General features: G+C 47.2%; 1 protein-coding gene across 4 annotated transcripts in view; it reads right to left on the bottom strand.

Annotated features, from left to right (window-relative positions):
- The window catches only part of MTSS1 (MTSS I-BAR domain containing 1), a 534,479-nt gene that overhangs the window by 435,421 nt on the left and 82,098 nt on the right, over positions 1-16,960 (bottom strand). For all 4 annotated transcript variants that reach the window (XM_086966201.1, XM_086966203.1, XM_086966202.1 and 1 more), the window contains exon 2: positions 2,838-2,899. In XM_086966201.1, coding sequence (XP_086822327.1) covers positions 2,838-2,899 — 62 coding nt within the window. The remainder of the gene's footprint in view (positions 1-2,837; positions 2,900-16,960) is intronic.

Consider the following 16,960-nt stretch of genomic DNA (forward strand, 5'->3'; position numbering starts at 1 on the left):
CTGTCACACGTGGCGGGCCCTCCGCTGTCACACGTGGCGGGCCCTCCGCTGTCACACGTGGCGGGCCCTCCGCTGTCACACGTGGCGGGCCCTCCGCTGTCACACGTGGCGGGCCCTCCGCTGTCACACGTGGCGGGCCCTCCGCTGTCACACTTAGGTCCCACTGTAATCCTACCATAAGTAAGCTTTAGGAGCAACCACTCATGGAGAAAACTACATTTGGAAAGCATGTCAACGATGCAGGTGGAGATTTCAGGTAAGTAAGCCTGGTAAAGGTTAAATAGATGTAGAAAACATTCAGCAGCCATGTATCACCCACTCATTTCACTAAAAGATGCAACAGAGTTCTATCTCTGTTCAGGCGCAGTATTGCCCAGGTTCATAAATGGAATGGAGTCTAATGTTGGCCAGCAGAGTGAGGAGTGAATACCCATAATGGCCACTCTAATGGGTGGATCCTTTACGTGCAGTGGGGCCTATTAAGATTGCCAGAGAATTAAAGCCCATGGAAGCAATTTATTTTAACTAGGTGCTATATTGACTGATTCACTCACTGGCTCATTTCATTTTATAGATCATCTAACATGATTCATGCACTGCTTGACAAAGAGTGCATGGATAGAACTCAGCAGATGGAGGTGTGGCTTGTGTCTGCCAGGTGCCAACGCGCACATGTACAAACAAGGTTATAGCATCTTGGGTCTAGAATGATACTGGGTAATGCCAAGACCCTGCACCTTGAAGCTGTAATCCCACTAAGTGGCAAAGGGCTGTCTGGATATGGTGACACAAACAGGTACGAGGCTCTATGTATGTAAGTTCGACATATTGGATGTCAGAGGCATTTCAGAGGTGTTTCTTGAAGAGTTTGTAGAGGGCGGCCAAGACCAGGAGGCACTTCACCATGAGAGTCCAGGCTCCATGTGGGATACAATTAAACTTAAATCTGGCAGATTATCAACATATGGCAAGACCCAAGATCCCAAGACCCCAAAACGTCTGTGGGCATTTCCGATATGTGGTTAGCCTAGACAAAAAAATAACATCACTGACTGTCCTATTCGAGCAGGTAAATGGCAATTTATAGTCTCAAATCAGAAGTAAAAGGAACAAAGCTCAGACTTTTAGCAGATATCAAAATGAAAATACACAGAAAAAGTTTGGGGCCAACAATCAGACATATGTATTAAATTAGTGAAGTCTAAAATATATGTTTTATTGACTGCCACTCGCTCACCATACATTCGTGTGATCTGAATAAACACTCAATGTTGACTCATCAGCGAGTCCTCCCTTATATGATGAATGAAGTTGGGAATTCTTTCCAGTGCAATAGTTTCCTAGGAGTGCATTTGCTGCACTTACAATCCTGGTGAAGTCATGAGTTCCCAGCATGGTGGTATGCAGGGGTACATATTTCTTCTGCCACTAAACACATGCAGCTACATGGCCGCTTTAAACGTCTTACAGGTGTGCCAAGACAGGTCACATCAGCGCAGATGCACGATGGAGATGTTGCTGTAATCAACACACCCAGAGAAATCCTCAAGTTTATTTAGTAGGGGAAATAATTCCCAGTTCTTGGTGTGCTTTAGCTGAGGTCTATTGACTACAAGGCCGGCAGTTAGAACCCCCAGGCAGTGTGGTGCGGGAGGATCTTACACCTCCTACCCCCACTGGCCTTCTTAGTACTTCTAGACATAGGGAGAGAGGTAGCTGTGGATTTCCAGGGTTCTTCTACCAAACCATTCAATTCTGAATATTGGAGGCATCCTGCAAAGCATGCCATTATTGGTAGTGCGAGAGCAGCCTTTTGGCTAGGTAACCAAATCTTCAAGCAGTACACTACAGAATTTAAAGATCACCCATCTCAGTCCCGGGAGTCTGTGCCGGATCATCATGACTGGGTTGATGTGGTCCAATCTCTTCAAGCGAAGGATGAGTCATGCTGCAAGAATGAATACCCAGTCTAGACCCAACACTAGTAATCTTTCCTTACGTCTTCAGAACTCCTTCCTGACCACGATACATTCCTGACAAGTAACTGGTGCAGAATTGTGACCAATTCTCATTAAAGAATTTGTTTAGATCCAAATAGGTTGCGAGTTGGACAGTGACTACAGTCGCTCCAGAGTCGTTCCCATGCAGTGTTGAATGAAGGCGTGTGTACTTTGCCGGAATATCCAGTTCAGCTGCTTTGGATTGCTTCATTCTAAGGGAAGAAGTCAGAAATTGAGCAATCATGAGAACAAGGGTAGCGTGTCCATCTGCGTCACTTTGACACGGAGGTGTTCTATTCACTGGAAGGATGGTTTAAGAGATTATTATTTTTTTTTTATATTGGCATCCTACTCTTCAGGTGTTGGCAGAAAATGTGGAGCAAATAATGTGACAAAAAGAAGCAGGGAGGTTACCCACGTTGATGAAGGGATAGTGGAAGAAGGTGCTGTGACTGTCGTTAAAAGTAGCAGATGACGTCTTCACACTTATTTTGTAATGAGGCCAGTCTGTTTCTTCCCTTTATTCAATATTCCAACTCCTCCTTTACTGAGAAATGGGCAACAATATATTGAACCTTGCAGAAGTGTTGAAATCCAAACAAAGACCTAGCCAAACCCAAGCGAAGACAATTAAACAGGTTTAACTTGTTGTTTGGAGCTATGCACCACATGAGATGTACCGTAGCATACCTTAATGACGACACATCAGGCATAGCCCAAGCTCACTTCTTTACCGAAACCATCACATGAAAAGACTGCAAAAGTGTACTTTAACATGTTATAACATGCAACACAAACTTCAGGTGAGCAGAAAAGGCAACATTCAACTCCACTTACCGAAGCTGAGATTGCAGTTTTCCAGCTTTGTTAATGAAATCTTCCCAAACTGGGTAGCTCCCCTGCAGAGAAGACAAAAACAAATATAAGTATATGGCTGTGCTATTTACAATTCAATGTCAACTGAAGGGTAAAATTCAATGTCAACTGAAGGGTAAAACACAACGAGCAAATCCAGATTCTTACACCTGAAACTTACACCCACCACTCGACACGTTCTCTCCTGCCTCCACTTCAATTTTATTTACCAAAGTCTTAGTAACCTTTACTCAACATTGGTCGGTTACCATTACAGCAGAGAGCGCACTACAGAATGACATTATATTTAAAATGAAGTATGCCATACAGAAATGTATACAAGGCATCACACCCATCTAACAATTGGTACCAAAAGTATTTCATTGTACTGGGATTAGAGGGGAGTTCGAGACTCTTCCAATGTGAATTCTAAACAATACAAGAATCACAGAGTCAGAAAACTAACACAATGAACTGCTCCTGTGAATCACAGGACACCAGGTTGGAAGACCTTGGTCCAAGCCCTGAGCCAGAAGTGTGTGGTCAACAAAGGTCTAATGGCATTTTAGCGGCCAGTCTATCCTCTCAGTGTCCAGTTACAGGGCATTCGCCCAGGCTAGCCAGGATGACAGCAGCAAGGCCACCACTGATCAGAAAATGGCCTGTTCTATGGCATGGCACTACTAAGGGTGCCTAATTTGAACCCAAGGCAGATGTAAATGTAAATGTATTTGAGCTTGTAAAGCGCACTGCTACCCGTAGGTTTCCTGGCGCTGTATAACGCTGGGGAACCCGTCCTGGCTTTCCCTGTGAGATGGTCCCTATTAGGCACCCCCAAGGTGAAGCCAGGAATCCCCGGCGTTGATGGGGCCGTTTGTGGAGATTAAGCAAGCTATTGCCCAGAGTTGCTGAGTGGAACCCATGGTTAGAGTGGCACCGAAGGCGAGATTTATCGAGCCCACTGACATTGGCCCAACACCCTGCCATGTCGGGAATTGAACCCTGGTCCCGGGCCGACCACTGCTTCTGGGTCTGCCGCCTCTAACCAGTGTGCTACACTAGCCAGAGGACCTCTACAAGCAGGGAGGGTGGCACTGCGTCTCTATGCCAAGTGCGTGGATCTCCAACCTCTTCTATACTAAGAGCTACTTATGTTCAATAAAATTGCCACAAAATACTAAGGTAAATTATTCGTTTTACTACAGTAGTGGCCATTTCAGACAAGATTCCATTAGTGAGCAGTGCATGCAGGCTTCCTGGCAGTGACCACATTGGTGCATCAGACAAGGTCACCAGCAATGATGTCAGATGCTATAGCAGTCATAGACCATGCCTCCTGGTACATAGGAGCGAACATCAGTAATAAGAATCCCCAGAGCAGAGTGAATTGCCATATAACTATCAGCACTGAACAGATTTCTGCAGATTTCCATTTCTGAAAAAACATGCACTTTTTAAAAACATTTTTGAAAACATGCCCAATTCAACCAAACAAAAGCTTTAAATTTACTAGGTTAAGATGCACCAAGTGGATCTACTAACGGGGCAGCTAGCGAGCTACCATCAGCTCCCGAGCCACTCGTTGGAGAACCCTGGCCTAGAGTCAAACATCGAGTGGTCCTTCCTGGAGGTGGTATACTAAACAGAGTCTATTCTTGTGAGTGTTGTTTGAGTGCCCGGATGTGTGCTTACACCAAGTACAGCTTTAACACCTCCTACATGCTTTCAGCGGCTGGAGCACAAACACACAGCACTTTGAGGATAAATCAGTTAACAGTAATTTCTAAGGAACCCTAATAAGTTTTGTGCACTTGACTACTGTCACAGAACAAACTCTGACAGACCTTCCACCCAGGCTCTGGGAGCTCTGGTTATAGTGCTGGAGGACTCGGAAAACGAGTCACGCTTTTGCAAAGTGGCAGGGCACAAGTCGTAAAAAAAGAAGTGGGGGGCACGCGGTCACCGGAAGTGACGTCACGACAGGAAGTGACGTGACGTCACGAAAGGTGCCGAGCTCCTCGTCCCAGAGAGGCCAAAGAGTGAAGTCCAGCTGTTTGGCAGGGGGGATGGAGTCCCCCCCGGTAAAATAAGTAGGGGGACGCCGTCCACCGGCGTGGTACGCAGACTCGAGCCCTGAAAAGTGGTTACCCTCGGGTGGCAAGTGACTTTATGAACATTAGTAGACGATGCAAAGTGATTTAGTGGTCTCAGCAGTCTGCTGAGGGAGAAGAATCTACCTCAACACTAAAGCTGTACTCATGCAACTCGATAGTAAGTCGGTTTATTAGTGTAGGCTGGGTCACAAGAGAGGGAAGGGGGTGGGGACACAATATATATGTTACCCTCTCGCCGAGGGGGACTTCGGACCGAGCATGAAGGTGCATTGGTAAGGGCAGTGTGTGGAAGGGGGGAGGGTGTATGTCTATCTGTGGGTCACTGAGGCCAGCACTTCCTTGGTGCAATAAAGACTCAGTTACTTTCGCTTCCCTGCCTGAGACTCAATCAACACCGGCTGCTTATGAGGGCAATCGGAGCAAGAAAATGCAGCAACAGAACATATCTCAGACACTGTGGTACTGTGAAAATCAGGTCTTACGTCCTAATAAAGCACACTGTAAATGTAAATGTAAATGTACAGGAATTCATATAGCGCAAATCACCACCGGTTTCTAAGCGCTTGCTTAGGGAACCCGTCCTGGTATTCCCCTGTGAGATAACCCCGGCAGGGTATCCGCAAGGTGAAAGCCAGGCATCCCGGCGCGAGGGGCCGTTGTGGAGATTAGGCAAGCTATTGCCCAGAGTCGCAGAGTGTGAACCCGTGAATAGAGTAGGCACCGGAGCGAGAATTGTCGAGTCCATGGACATTTTAGGACTCAAGACCCCGCTGAGCCGGGAATTGAACCCTGGTCCCAGGCTGACCTCTGCTTCCAGGTCTGCCTCCTCTAACCAGTGAGCCACACTTCTCCACAACCAGTGAGCCACACTTCTCCACATTCAGCACTTGCACCATATTAAAGTGCAGTGTGACGATAAATCATTTATTTAAATACTGCAATACAAGATAAAGCGCCCATCACTGTTCCTGTACCGGACAATAACCCATAACAATTCTCACCACTTGAGACCTGTCCTGACAGGAGCATCTTCAACACAACGCCAAGTCCCGCTAGCACCCCACCGGCCTGCCCTGCCACCCACACACACGGCACCCAGTTATCAGTAAATCACCAGGCAACCACCCACTCACTGGAAGGTCTTCCCACCTTCTAAACATACTTTGCACCCAATACAACACCCCACAGCAGCGATTCGTTTACAGAGGCTGAAGGAAGTGGGCTGGATATGTAAGCGCAAGAACTGGGTACCTAAAATCCATACCAATAGTGGACACAGTAACCTTAAACTCCAAGTCACAAACACCAGTATGTAGAATCACCAGTATGTAGAATTTTCACGAGGGTCGTCGCAATTTTTCTGCTATCCAATGCTTCATGAGGTAACTGGTAGAGCTGACAAATAAAAGTGAGCAAACGTCTTGTAAAATGTCTGTCAAGAACACAAACATGGGCACTGACCTGAAGTTTAAAATGTAATATGCAAAACCCGAGGGATGACTACTGAATAAAAAGAAACCAGGCCTGGGCAAAATTTAATTACACCGGCATAATTGGAGCAATGGTGGTAGTTTTGCGTATAGAATTTATGGGAAATTACACCATTACGACAAAGTAGCATAATGAGACTCCTGTTGGTGTATAAACTGTAAAGCAAGAGTGGCAGATTTTTCCCCAAGTGGACCATTCCGCTGTGAGTTGGATTTTTACCCAAAAGAACAGTTTGGGTAATTTTTCGAGTGCAAGATCCATTTCGAGTAATTACGCATAATTTTGCAGTAAATTCACGAGATTCACAAACCCCTAAAAGAAACACAAAACAGATCATGTGATTATTAAGAAACTTTTACAAGGACAGAGGTGATACTGCATGCTTCAAAATCAAGATAATTTATGGGACGCTTCTTGAAGAATTATAGAAGGAAAGCATCCAATCACCAGGCACTAGAAGCTGGGCTAGCCAGGTTACGGACATTCCATTGATATCTACCACCCCCTCTGAGTGTGCAACAAGCAGCAACAGCCTCCTACCCCCAATTAGAGTGGAGGAGCATTACCCCCACTTCTGCCACTGCAGCAAAAGAAAAAAGAACAGGGTATTAAAATGAATTTGTTTTCTTTTTCACTGCTCACTTCCTGAGCAGTATTTGGGGGGGTGGGGCATTGCTGCTGAGTGGTGGGTGGCAGGGGAGTGGTGCTCACTCCACCAGTTTACACTGCGCAAGTCACTTTGGCCGGCTTTCTTGTGATGGCCAAAGACACACAATTGATGGACGAAATGCATAACAAATCAAAATAATCACCCCCGGTCAAGAGATCTGGGTAAATCCATCATTCGTTTGCTCACCATGCCACCTCAGTTAATATCTGGCCATATGCAAATCAGTCTTGACCCTGTGCCTCATGAGAACAGTCCAGCCCGATGTGACAGCCAGCTTGACATGCGCAGTATAAACCTCTCCGCCTAGCTGTCTTAGACAGTTGGGTGGAGAGCAGGCACAGGCCTCCTGGAGTGTCGGGCAGCCCACTCCAGCCAATCCTGGCGCTGCTCTCATGCTACTCATCTGCTGCCTGAGACCAGCGTCTGGATTTGCAGAAGGGGCTTGCCTGAGGCTCCGTGAGGTGCAGACACGCTGAGGCCAGAAGAAACAAGAAAACACGGAGAGCGAAACACAAGCAAGTACATTAAAAAAAATAGTATTATCTTTTTGGCCCACATTGGGTTGGTCTCTCAGTCCCCTCTACACCCCTCCAGTGTTGGGGGGTCACCACAAAGCTGGGTTCAGACAAAGTTCAACAGCAAACTTCAAGATGAGGCAGGGACTACCCATTCGAACCTAAAGGGACCCCTGGAGTAACCAATATTGAAGTTACCACTTTCAGCTATCAAAAGCCACCTAAGAATTTGGGAGCCAAAACCTGTGTGTGAAATACCGAATCTCATAATCCTGATGGGCCAGTAACTTTTGTTACCGGTATTAACAGGATTACTGGGACACCCAGAACGAGGCCGTCTGAGGGGTCCATTGCAAATTACCAGACAGGGGCTGGCAACGAAAGCATTGAGTATCTGTGTGATCGCATCAGTAAAACCAGCACTTTGGGACCTATTGGCGTTGCCAATTATGCTTATTCATGATGATCAGATGCTGTGCAGTATGGCTAAAGAATTAACTAAGACGTGGCCAACTACGTCATTTTGTAGGCACGCGTGCCCCACGCATTCCAAAACCTACAGAATGACGGGGGTGCTTTATTTTTTAGGTCTCGGACCGACGGTGGCTTGCCAGCCGGAAGTCGGAGAATTAATGACTTTCAGTGAGTGCTTTAAACCCGCCTCTCTCCTGGTCGCTCTTCCATTGGCTGGCTTTTAAATGGAATCTTCGGGGTCCAGTCGAGGGTAGATGCAGGTACACAGCGGGTGCAGAGCGTCGAGGGCGGTGTGCCAATTACGTTCCCACCCCCCTCCTGTGACCCATGGTGTGAATCCTTAACACCACAAAAGTGCAGAAACCGTAAAGCTGGAAGCCTCCTAAACCAGGAGTAATTAGGGAGACGATTTCTCTTCCTAATTTTTTTGCACTTTCACTTTTTTGTTAATTTTCACTTTCACGTCCCTAGGTTAGGGTGGGCCTTAGAGAGTCCATTCCGCCAGGGTTTAGCACACGCAGAGTCCTGATGAATGCCAGGTAAATTCATACCGTTTCGTGGCTTAAACATGTCGACTGATATTTAGGAAACCACCACTCAACTAATTGTGGACGAATTTCCAACACATCATTTTTTAACAAACCGTCCTTAGTGATCATTAGAATAAAGTTAATTTTGATACACTACGGACTACTTTTCAACCATCCACCACTCACTAGTTTTTTCTTTGCACAACCCGGCCTGAATTCACCAACCTGCTCCGCAGTAAATCTGGCGTTGTAGCACACCAAAGAGACATTCGGTCTCTTTGGTGGGGCCCGATGATGAAGCATGTCATCACTAGGTGGTGAGTGAGGGCTTTCTTCAACCTCAAGTGAAGCCGTTTACTCGCTCCTGACTGTGGTTCAATACTACCTTTGGACACTTTTTTTGTTTATTTCCTAAACGGAGGCCAGCCATTGGAGAAGAGAGGCGTCCCTCCAAAGAAGCTCCATCTTTTTCGGATTCGGGGGCGTGTTCGTGCTGTTCTTTCCACTTTTAAGCCACGCCCCCGAATCCGAAATTTGCGGATGCGCCGCACTGTCATTGGAAGATCCGTGACGTCAGAAGGGCTCGTCCCGGAAGCTGCCCTGCGATTGGCCGCCTACGCAAGAAACTGCGACGTCATCAGGGGCTCGTCCCAGAAGCCGCGAAGCGATTGGCTGACTCCCGAGTGACTGAGGGTTCGTTTGTGAAGCTAAACGCCCTCGAGCCTGTGAACGTCAAAAGCGGATGCTGGCCTTCTTGGCCATAAAACAAGGAGCGGGGGCCGAAATGTCAGACAGATCCCGAAGTTTGCAAGAGGGAGGAGTGCAGGCGAGAAGGGAAGAGTGGCTCTGAGAGGCATTATCTATCAGACTGAACCCACAGCATCCCCCAACCCAGGATACACGCCTCGGAGAGTCAGGATACTGCATTGTGTCGGTCTGTCAATTAAAGACAGGCCATACGATAAACAACACAACACATACACCATTACCATTTAACATTTAATGACAACCCAATAAGAGACAAGCTCAAATTATTCATAATAAAACTAAAAATCTACGCTGTTGATAAGATCGCTGAAGGAGACAAACAGCCTTCGATAAAGTACTCGTGCTTGGCCACCGGCCACTCTAAAGTGCCAGCCCTCACAGGAAATGCATTGGTTGCAGCTGGCCAACATACCATCTAATTAAAAGGTCGTGGAGACACGTAAAGAATCACCCACAAGTTAAAACACAAAACCGCTTACCGTGTCTTATCGTGCGAGCAGTGACAGGCGCAGAGATAAACTCTTCTGGCCTTCAGGGTAAAAGTACAAATCAACATAAAATACCTCAGGGACTCTTTCCAGCCAAACGCATCCATAAGTAGGAAGAGACGCCCGCCCTTGCGCCCGGAGCAAGTGCACTGTGTCACCGGCAGAGGGCCCAGTCTGGAGCTACTGTGCAGGGATCTTTTGAGGTGTGTTTGAGTGTCTCCAGGAATGGTTCACAAGTGAGGGTGGGCTTAAAAACGGGAGCTGGTCTTCCCTGAGTGCTTGACATATAATGCCAGGACCTTCCTTTAACCCCCGTTGCACCATCCGCGGTCATCCTGTCTGGCTCCAGCCAGCAATCTGCACCCCCTGTGGCTTGCCAGCTGATGCCACATGGCCGAAGCAGGGTCCTTCCACTCGCTTAGCAGCCAGGGGTCTTGCATCGTATCCAAATGTGGTCTCAACTCAAATGTGACGTGGATAGAGGGGACGCAGTGCTGCAGACTGCTGGACAGATTTATACCCAGCTCAGGCCTCAGGGCATCCATCGGGGTCTCTGGGCCAAGGAGAATTACGCAGCGTAACAAGTGTTTCTCTGCCGACCCAGCGCATGGGTCTTTTTGAAGCGCCACAACTCTGCTCCGTATAGTCCTGCGGGGCCAATCAATCTGCTCCCCTGGCTTATGGCAAAGCTAAGGACACCGCCTGCATAGTGACTCAGTGGCGCCTCTACTCAGGGTTGGATTGGAATCAAACGCCGGCCCGGGCACGCTAAACAAAAGTGGCCCACATTTGCGGATTGCCTGGCTGCCAAAAAATGTTTCGGATAAGTTTTATGAAAAGAATGGAAGAGGTCTTGGACAGAGGCATGTTTTGATAAATTCATTTAATTAAAAAAAAAAAGCCACAGATTAGTGAACCACCCCTGAAAACAAGTGAGACCCCTTCTGCTCAGGCCCCACCCCATCTGCATACACTAATGGGCCGGCCCAGCGAGAGAAAGGGAGTGGCACCTCCGCCCCGTAACAGAGGCCCATCTGCCTCCAGAGAGGCCACACAGGCCCCCACGGGGCCACTGGCTGCATCCGAACTGCACAGACAGCCCAAATTTTACCTCAGGCTGCCCAAAAAAGCAGCCCTCAGATGGAACTCGGATACCGGCCCCTCGCCCATTGCCTTAGTGCCCGCCTTACCAATCCGACCCTGCTCTACCTCTAGTAGTTGGGCTGGCCAAGTCAACTCGCAGTCAATCATTACCCCAAGTAATCCCAATATCCAATGCGTTCTGAAGGGATTCCATACATTCTAAAGGAGCTCCTCACTTTAGGACAGCCCTTTCGGACCATATATTTTGATTTCTCATTATTAGTCTGTAACCTCTTTGCGTTGCAGGAGCTTCCAAAGGCCTTCAAGTGCTAATGTGAGAGCTGTGTGGGCTGTCAGAGCTGTGTGGGCTGTCAGAGCTGTGTGGGCTGTCAGAGCTGTGTGGGCTGTCAGAGCTGTGTGGGCTGTCAGAGCTGTGTGGGCTGTCAGAGCTGTGTGGGCTGTCAGAGCTGTGTGGGCTGTCAGAGCTGTGTGGGCTGTCAGAGCTGTGTGGGCTGTCAGAGCTGTGTGGGCTGTCAGAGCTGTGCGGGCTGTCAGAGCTGTGCGGGCTGTCAGAGCTGTGCGGGCTGTCAGAGATGTGCGGGCTGTCAGAGATGTGCGGGCTGTCAGAGATGTGCGGGCTGTCAGAGATGTGCGGGCTGTCAGAGATGTGCGGGCTGTCAGAGATGTGCGGGCTGTCAGAGATGTGCGGGCTGTCAGAGATGTGAGAGCTGTGCGAGGGCTGTGAGAGCTGTGCGAGGGCTGTGAGAGCTGTGCGAGGGCTGTGAGAGCTGTGCGAGGGCTGTGAGAGCTGTGCGAGGGCTGTGAGAGCTGTGCGAGGGCTGTGAGAGCTGTGCGAGGGCTGTGAGAGCTGTGCGAGGGCTGTGAGAGCTGTGCGAGGGCTGTGAGAGCTGTGCGAGGGCTGTGAGCTGTGCGAGGGCTGTGAGAGCTGTGAGAGCTGTGTGGGCTGTGAGAGCTGTTGGCAATGTAAATAACAATGCCATTTATTAGTAAAGTAAAAAAAAAAAATGTCATGAGCAATGCAAATAGCTCTACCTTTAATAATGCCGAGACCATTGCATTGTAAATGCTTGTTCTTTGTAGTTACCAACCAGAGTTGGACCAGTAACTAAAAAGAAAAAAAATATGCAAAAGCTTTAAAAACATTTTTTTAAACGGGTGGGGTCAGAAACAACAGAGGGTACAGCTGGGGGAAGCAACATAGAGGGTGCAGGAGGGAAGCAGCCGCCTCAGAGAGAGCAAAGTGGAACACTAGGGGGGGAGCAGATGGGTGAAAGGAAGTAATGTGGAGTGGGCAGGGGAGAGGCACAGGAGTGAGAAAGTAATCGGGAACCAGCACTAGGGCGAGCACAATACGAAGTGGGGCAGGGAGAAGCACACCTGTAACAGAGAGTAATATGGCGTGCAAGGAGAGAGAAATACATGAGGGATACAGCTGAAAAAACACATGCACTCCCATGGAGTGCTTAACACCAAAGAAAGAAAGTACTCCTTGGAAAGCAATCAGCGGAAGCATAGAAGCCAGCCAATCTAAAGGGATCCAAAGAGGCTATGCTCTACCGGAGGGTCAAATACAAGACTAAGAAGCTTAAACATGAATAAGAAGTCGGCAAATGGGGGTGACAGTAAAGCCAACCAATGGTAAGCAATGACTAGGTTCCAAGACTGTGTATGTTTTTGCTAAGCCCACAATATGTCTTGCAACAGACCGCAAATGTGCTGTCTAGCAAGCAAGACGAAAACAACCAAGAACTGCTGAATTTAATAGGTACACACCTAGTCCACCACAGTGCCTCATCTCTGAAGCAGACCTTCTTATAATTCCTTCGTCATTCCTCAGACAGAAAGACCCAGGAACTCGGGCAGCAAAAGGACTACATGCACAGTAGCAACTCAAGTAGCAAGGAGAGCAGGCACATTTTCTCTGTGTTTGGGGAAGGTGGAAAAGAGCGCTAGGAGATGCTTAGCAAGGGCCAACAGAGAGAGCCGAGCATCCTAGTGTTGCTCCCCTGCTACATAGGGTGGTAGTTTTTGGGCAGCTAGTGCCACCGTGGGTGGAAAGGGATTATCACACCTCTGTTCATTTCTCTGTGTGTTACGAAGGGCAGAGTATGGCCTAAGGGGGTCGCCAGGCAGGCTGAACCACTTTGTGATGGGTGTTCTCTACCCACCCACCTACCCATCAACTTACATACAAGGTACAAGGTGAAGAATTCTTGGGAAGGAAGAGGTTACTTACTAAGTAAGCATCTGTTCTTGGCATGCAGTGCTATAGATTCATATGCTGATCTGATCCCGTCATCTAGTGTTGGGCTTGCAAGTGTGCAAGTTGTTTTACTTTGAAGAAAGTCTTTAGAGTCACGAGGCAGAGTGACTCCTCCTCTTGCCGGTGTAATGCGCATAGGCATTGACTTCATTGTTAGATTGTTTTCCCGCAAAGCAGGTGAGGGTGGAATGAGAAGCTATGTGTGGTAAAGTGAATGTCCATGCTAAATAAATGTGTGATAACTTATAAAAGTACCTGTACCACACACAGGTGTCCGCGGAGGAGGTTGGATGCATGTGAATCTACAGCACTACATGCCAAGAACAAATGCTTACTGAGTAAGTAACATTTTCCAGCAGGTGGTGGTGGGATGGTATGCATGGGCTAGTTGCTTCTCAGCTTTCTTACTGGGCCTCCTCAAAAGTAAGTGGTCTCTTTGCTGAGTGTTCACCAGAATGAGGAGGTCAAGCCAGGATATGACCAGTGTCCGGGCTATAACCAGATTTTTTTGGTGTAAGTCTATTTCCTTCTGCATGCATTGAAGCACAGGTTCTACTGTTTCGGATACAACTATGCACTTTACGAAGGAGAACGATTTTGTCTCCGATGCAACCTTTGATGCAGAGCCTTTCGACTCCGAGGCTTTGAAAGTCGAGTGTCTTGGCTTGATTAGTGATTTTGACGCCGATTTGGAGTGGTGTTTTGGTGCCATTCTGAGGTCCAACGTTCATCTCGACTCCGATGGCGAGGGAGTCGGTTAGAGAGCATTTGTTTCCTGATGTTTTTTGGGTGCCGAGCCATGGCTAAGCATATCCGACACAGCTCCTCAGTGGTGGCAATTGTAAAGATTTTGGTTGGAACAGTTTTTTGGGAACGGGTTGCTAGTGTTGGGGTCAGGATGGAGAGGGCATTGTACAAACAGTTTGTCCTCGCATGATGTCTTGCAATTCAAGCTTGAGCTGTATCCAGGCAACAACAAAAAAGAGCACTTACCTGCTGTCTACACCTGGGTATATGCCTCCTTCTAACAGTCTTTTATTTCCAAAAAAGTCTGGTGTGCCATGGGCGCTGTGGTGAGACATCTCAAGTAATCACGCTTGTCAATACCGCAGCATTTTCTTGGACCGAAAGGACTTGCAGGTGGCTACCAGAGGGAGAGACACAAGTTACACACTTGATGTAGATCGCTGCAGGGGTACTTGGGGTGGCATCAGAGGCAGAATCTGAAAGGCGCTCGTTCCATCACCGGGTGGACATGGTGTGGCGGGAATGTGGAAGATAAAGTCTGCCCTGAATGGTTAAGGCCCACTTCGATTCGAGTCACTCCGACAAAGTCAACGAGACTGAAAAGAATTACATTTGAAAACAATACCGATGGTAAGGTATGGAAAGGACAAAAGAGGGCGTCAAATTGGAGCAGAGGAGTACACGTCCAAACCAGACTGCAGAAGAAAACAATCTACAATGGAGTCAATGCCCATGCGTATTAGCAGCAAGAAGAGGAGTCCTACCTCGTGACTCGAAAGACTTTCTTAAAAGAAAAAAAACCTGCACATTTTCAAGCCCAACACTAGATGATGGGACTATGCTAAACTTGTGTATCTACAGTCACACATACCTCGAACAGTTTTCATGCAGTGTCACATGGTGCAGTTAAAGGGCGATCCTACAGCTTCAGAAAATACAAGGGCCTCCTGATAGTGGATCTAGGATCCAAAAGGGAATTGCTCAGGTTCCGGGGATACATTATGGCGAGCCCGAGATGACATGACAGTGCTCCTTAATCCCTTAAGGGATAGCTGAAATCCTGAGCAAATGTGAAGATTGGCCGAGGTCTTGCTCTGACTTGCCACAAGCATGATGCAGAAGTAAACAGAATGGCAGCCCACTTTAAGTGAAGGCGCTATAAAGAATCCTAAGCACACTGGTATTAATACCACCAACAGAACATCTGTAACTTTCTCAGAAATGGGTGTCAGCTGTTCGATTAACTTTCCACCAACACCTGGATCACCCATAAACTAATCCAATCTGTGTAATCAACTAAACCTGTGACCACATTTTATCCACAATGAGTTGTCAGTGTCATTTATTGTGTAGCATGCATGGCATTGTTATTGTAAGTTCAAGGTTCCTCACATCAGGCTAGGCATAGCAATGCGCTCTTTTTAACTTGAGACTGGAGTCATAAGAAAGGTGCATTTAAATGCCTTGCCGTAACCCTACACTGATGGTCTTTGAGCACAATGCATGGATTGAATGTAAAAGCACAACAGAAAATTGTGAATGCAACTGACGTACGTAACCAGGTGTTCTCCATCTTGGGTTTCTATGTGCAGAATACTACTCGAGTTTCCATCTCATGATCTATTGCACGCATGGAACATTTTGTTGGAGTGGATGAATGTACTTTTTCCTTCTCTCATTTTAATTTTTATGTTTTACACTACTCCAAACAAAGGGTCAGAGGACATCCGAATAGCTCACGACGTTTACAAGCATTACGTATTAACAAATGCGGTGGAAGCTCTGCCTTTTAGTGCAAAAAGAATGAAGTTTTAGTGATTAACATTTCTTGAACCAGCATTTCTAAAGGCGCTATTTAAGAGTCAGCATTTTTCTAAATATGCATTGAACAGCCAAAACAAATGTGCTATGCAAGGGCCATTCAAGGTTACAAGGTCATTTTCAAGAAAGGTACAAGGCTCTCAGTAGGCCTGTGGGACATTTTCCACTACCCTCACTAACAAAAATTAGGTGAAAAGTAAACTAGGCAAGCAAGAAATTTCACACAGTTTTTTGCTGTGGTGGACGGGTTCGGGCTGGATAAGTCTTGCCTTGCTGGTATCTCGAGTGACTCGTCAGCATGAAGTACGACCTTGCATTACATTTTTACTTGAGATATTCCAAAAGGCATGTCACGTAATTTTTGCCCACTTTACACTTAATTTTGGAGAACATTTTTGTTATTTTGCGCACTATTTTTTATGTAAAGTAAATTGACTAGAAGTTGTGAGATCAAGATTATTTCTTGAGAAAGTGCATTTTCAGTGATCACTTACGTTGGTTGAAAAAGTTAAAACTTCTAATGGATATTGGTAAAGATTTCCATATCCCAGGTGCGTAAACGGTGAAAGATTGAAAAATGGAAGATCTTTTTTAGGCAACTTGGATCAATAATGGAGGACTTCATGTCAGACGACTGGCCAACTGTATGGACACAGTGAAACAGAGATAGCCCACACGTGTTGCTCTCCCTTGTCGTCGAAAAGGCGTTTGACACGGTTCATTGGCCGTTCATGAAGCAAACCCTGCAGAGGTTCGGTTTCGGCCCAGTCTTCATGGAATGGCTCGATCTCCTCTGTACGAACCCGGCAGCGAAAGTCCGAGTAAACGGGGTGACGTCGGAAGCCTGGCCTGTCCAAGGAGGTACCAGACAGGGCTGTCCGCTATCCCCACTATTATTTGCCCTAGTCCTGGAGCTGTTGGCATGTAGAATCAGATCTCACCCCGAACTCAGTAGCTTCACAGAGGAGGAACAACTTCTAGATGAAGAGCGCATATCGCTCTACGCAGACGAAATACTGCTATACATAACAGAGCCAATCAGGACCCTCCCAACGGTCCTAAAAACATTTGAGGAATATGGCCACAAAGCAGGATACAGTATCAACTGGAGTAAATGACC

This window comes from Lissotriton vulgaris, chromosome 4_1 (assembly GCF_964263255.1).
Source record: "Lissotriton vulgaris chromosome 4_1, aLisVul1.2, whole genome shotgun sequence".
In the NCBI taxonomy this organism is placed as follows: Eukaryota; Metazoa; Chordata; class Amphibia; order Caudata; family Salamandridae; genus Lissotriton; species Lissotriton vulgaris.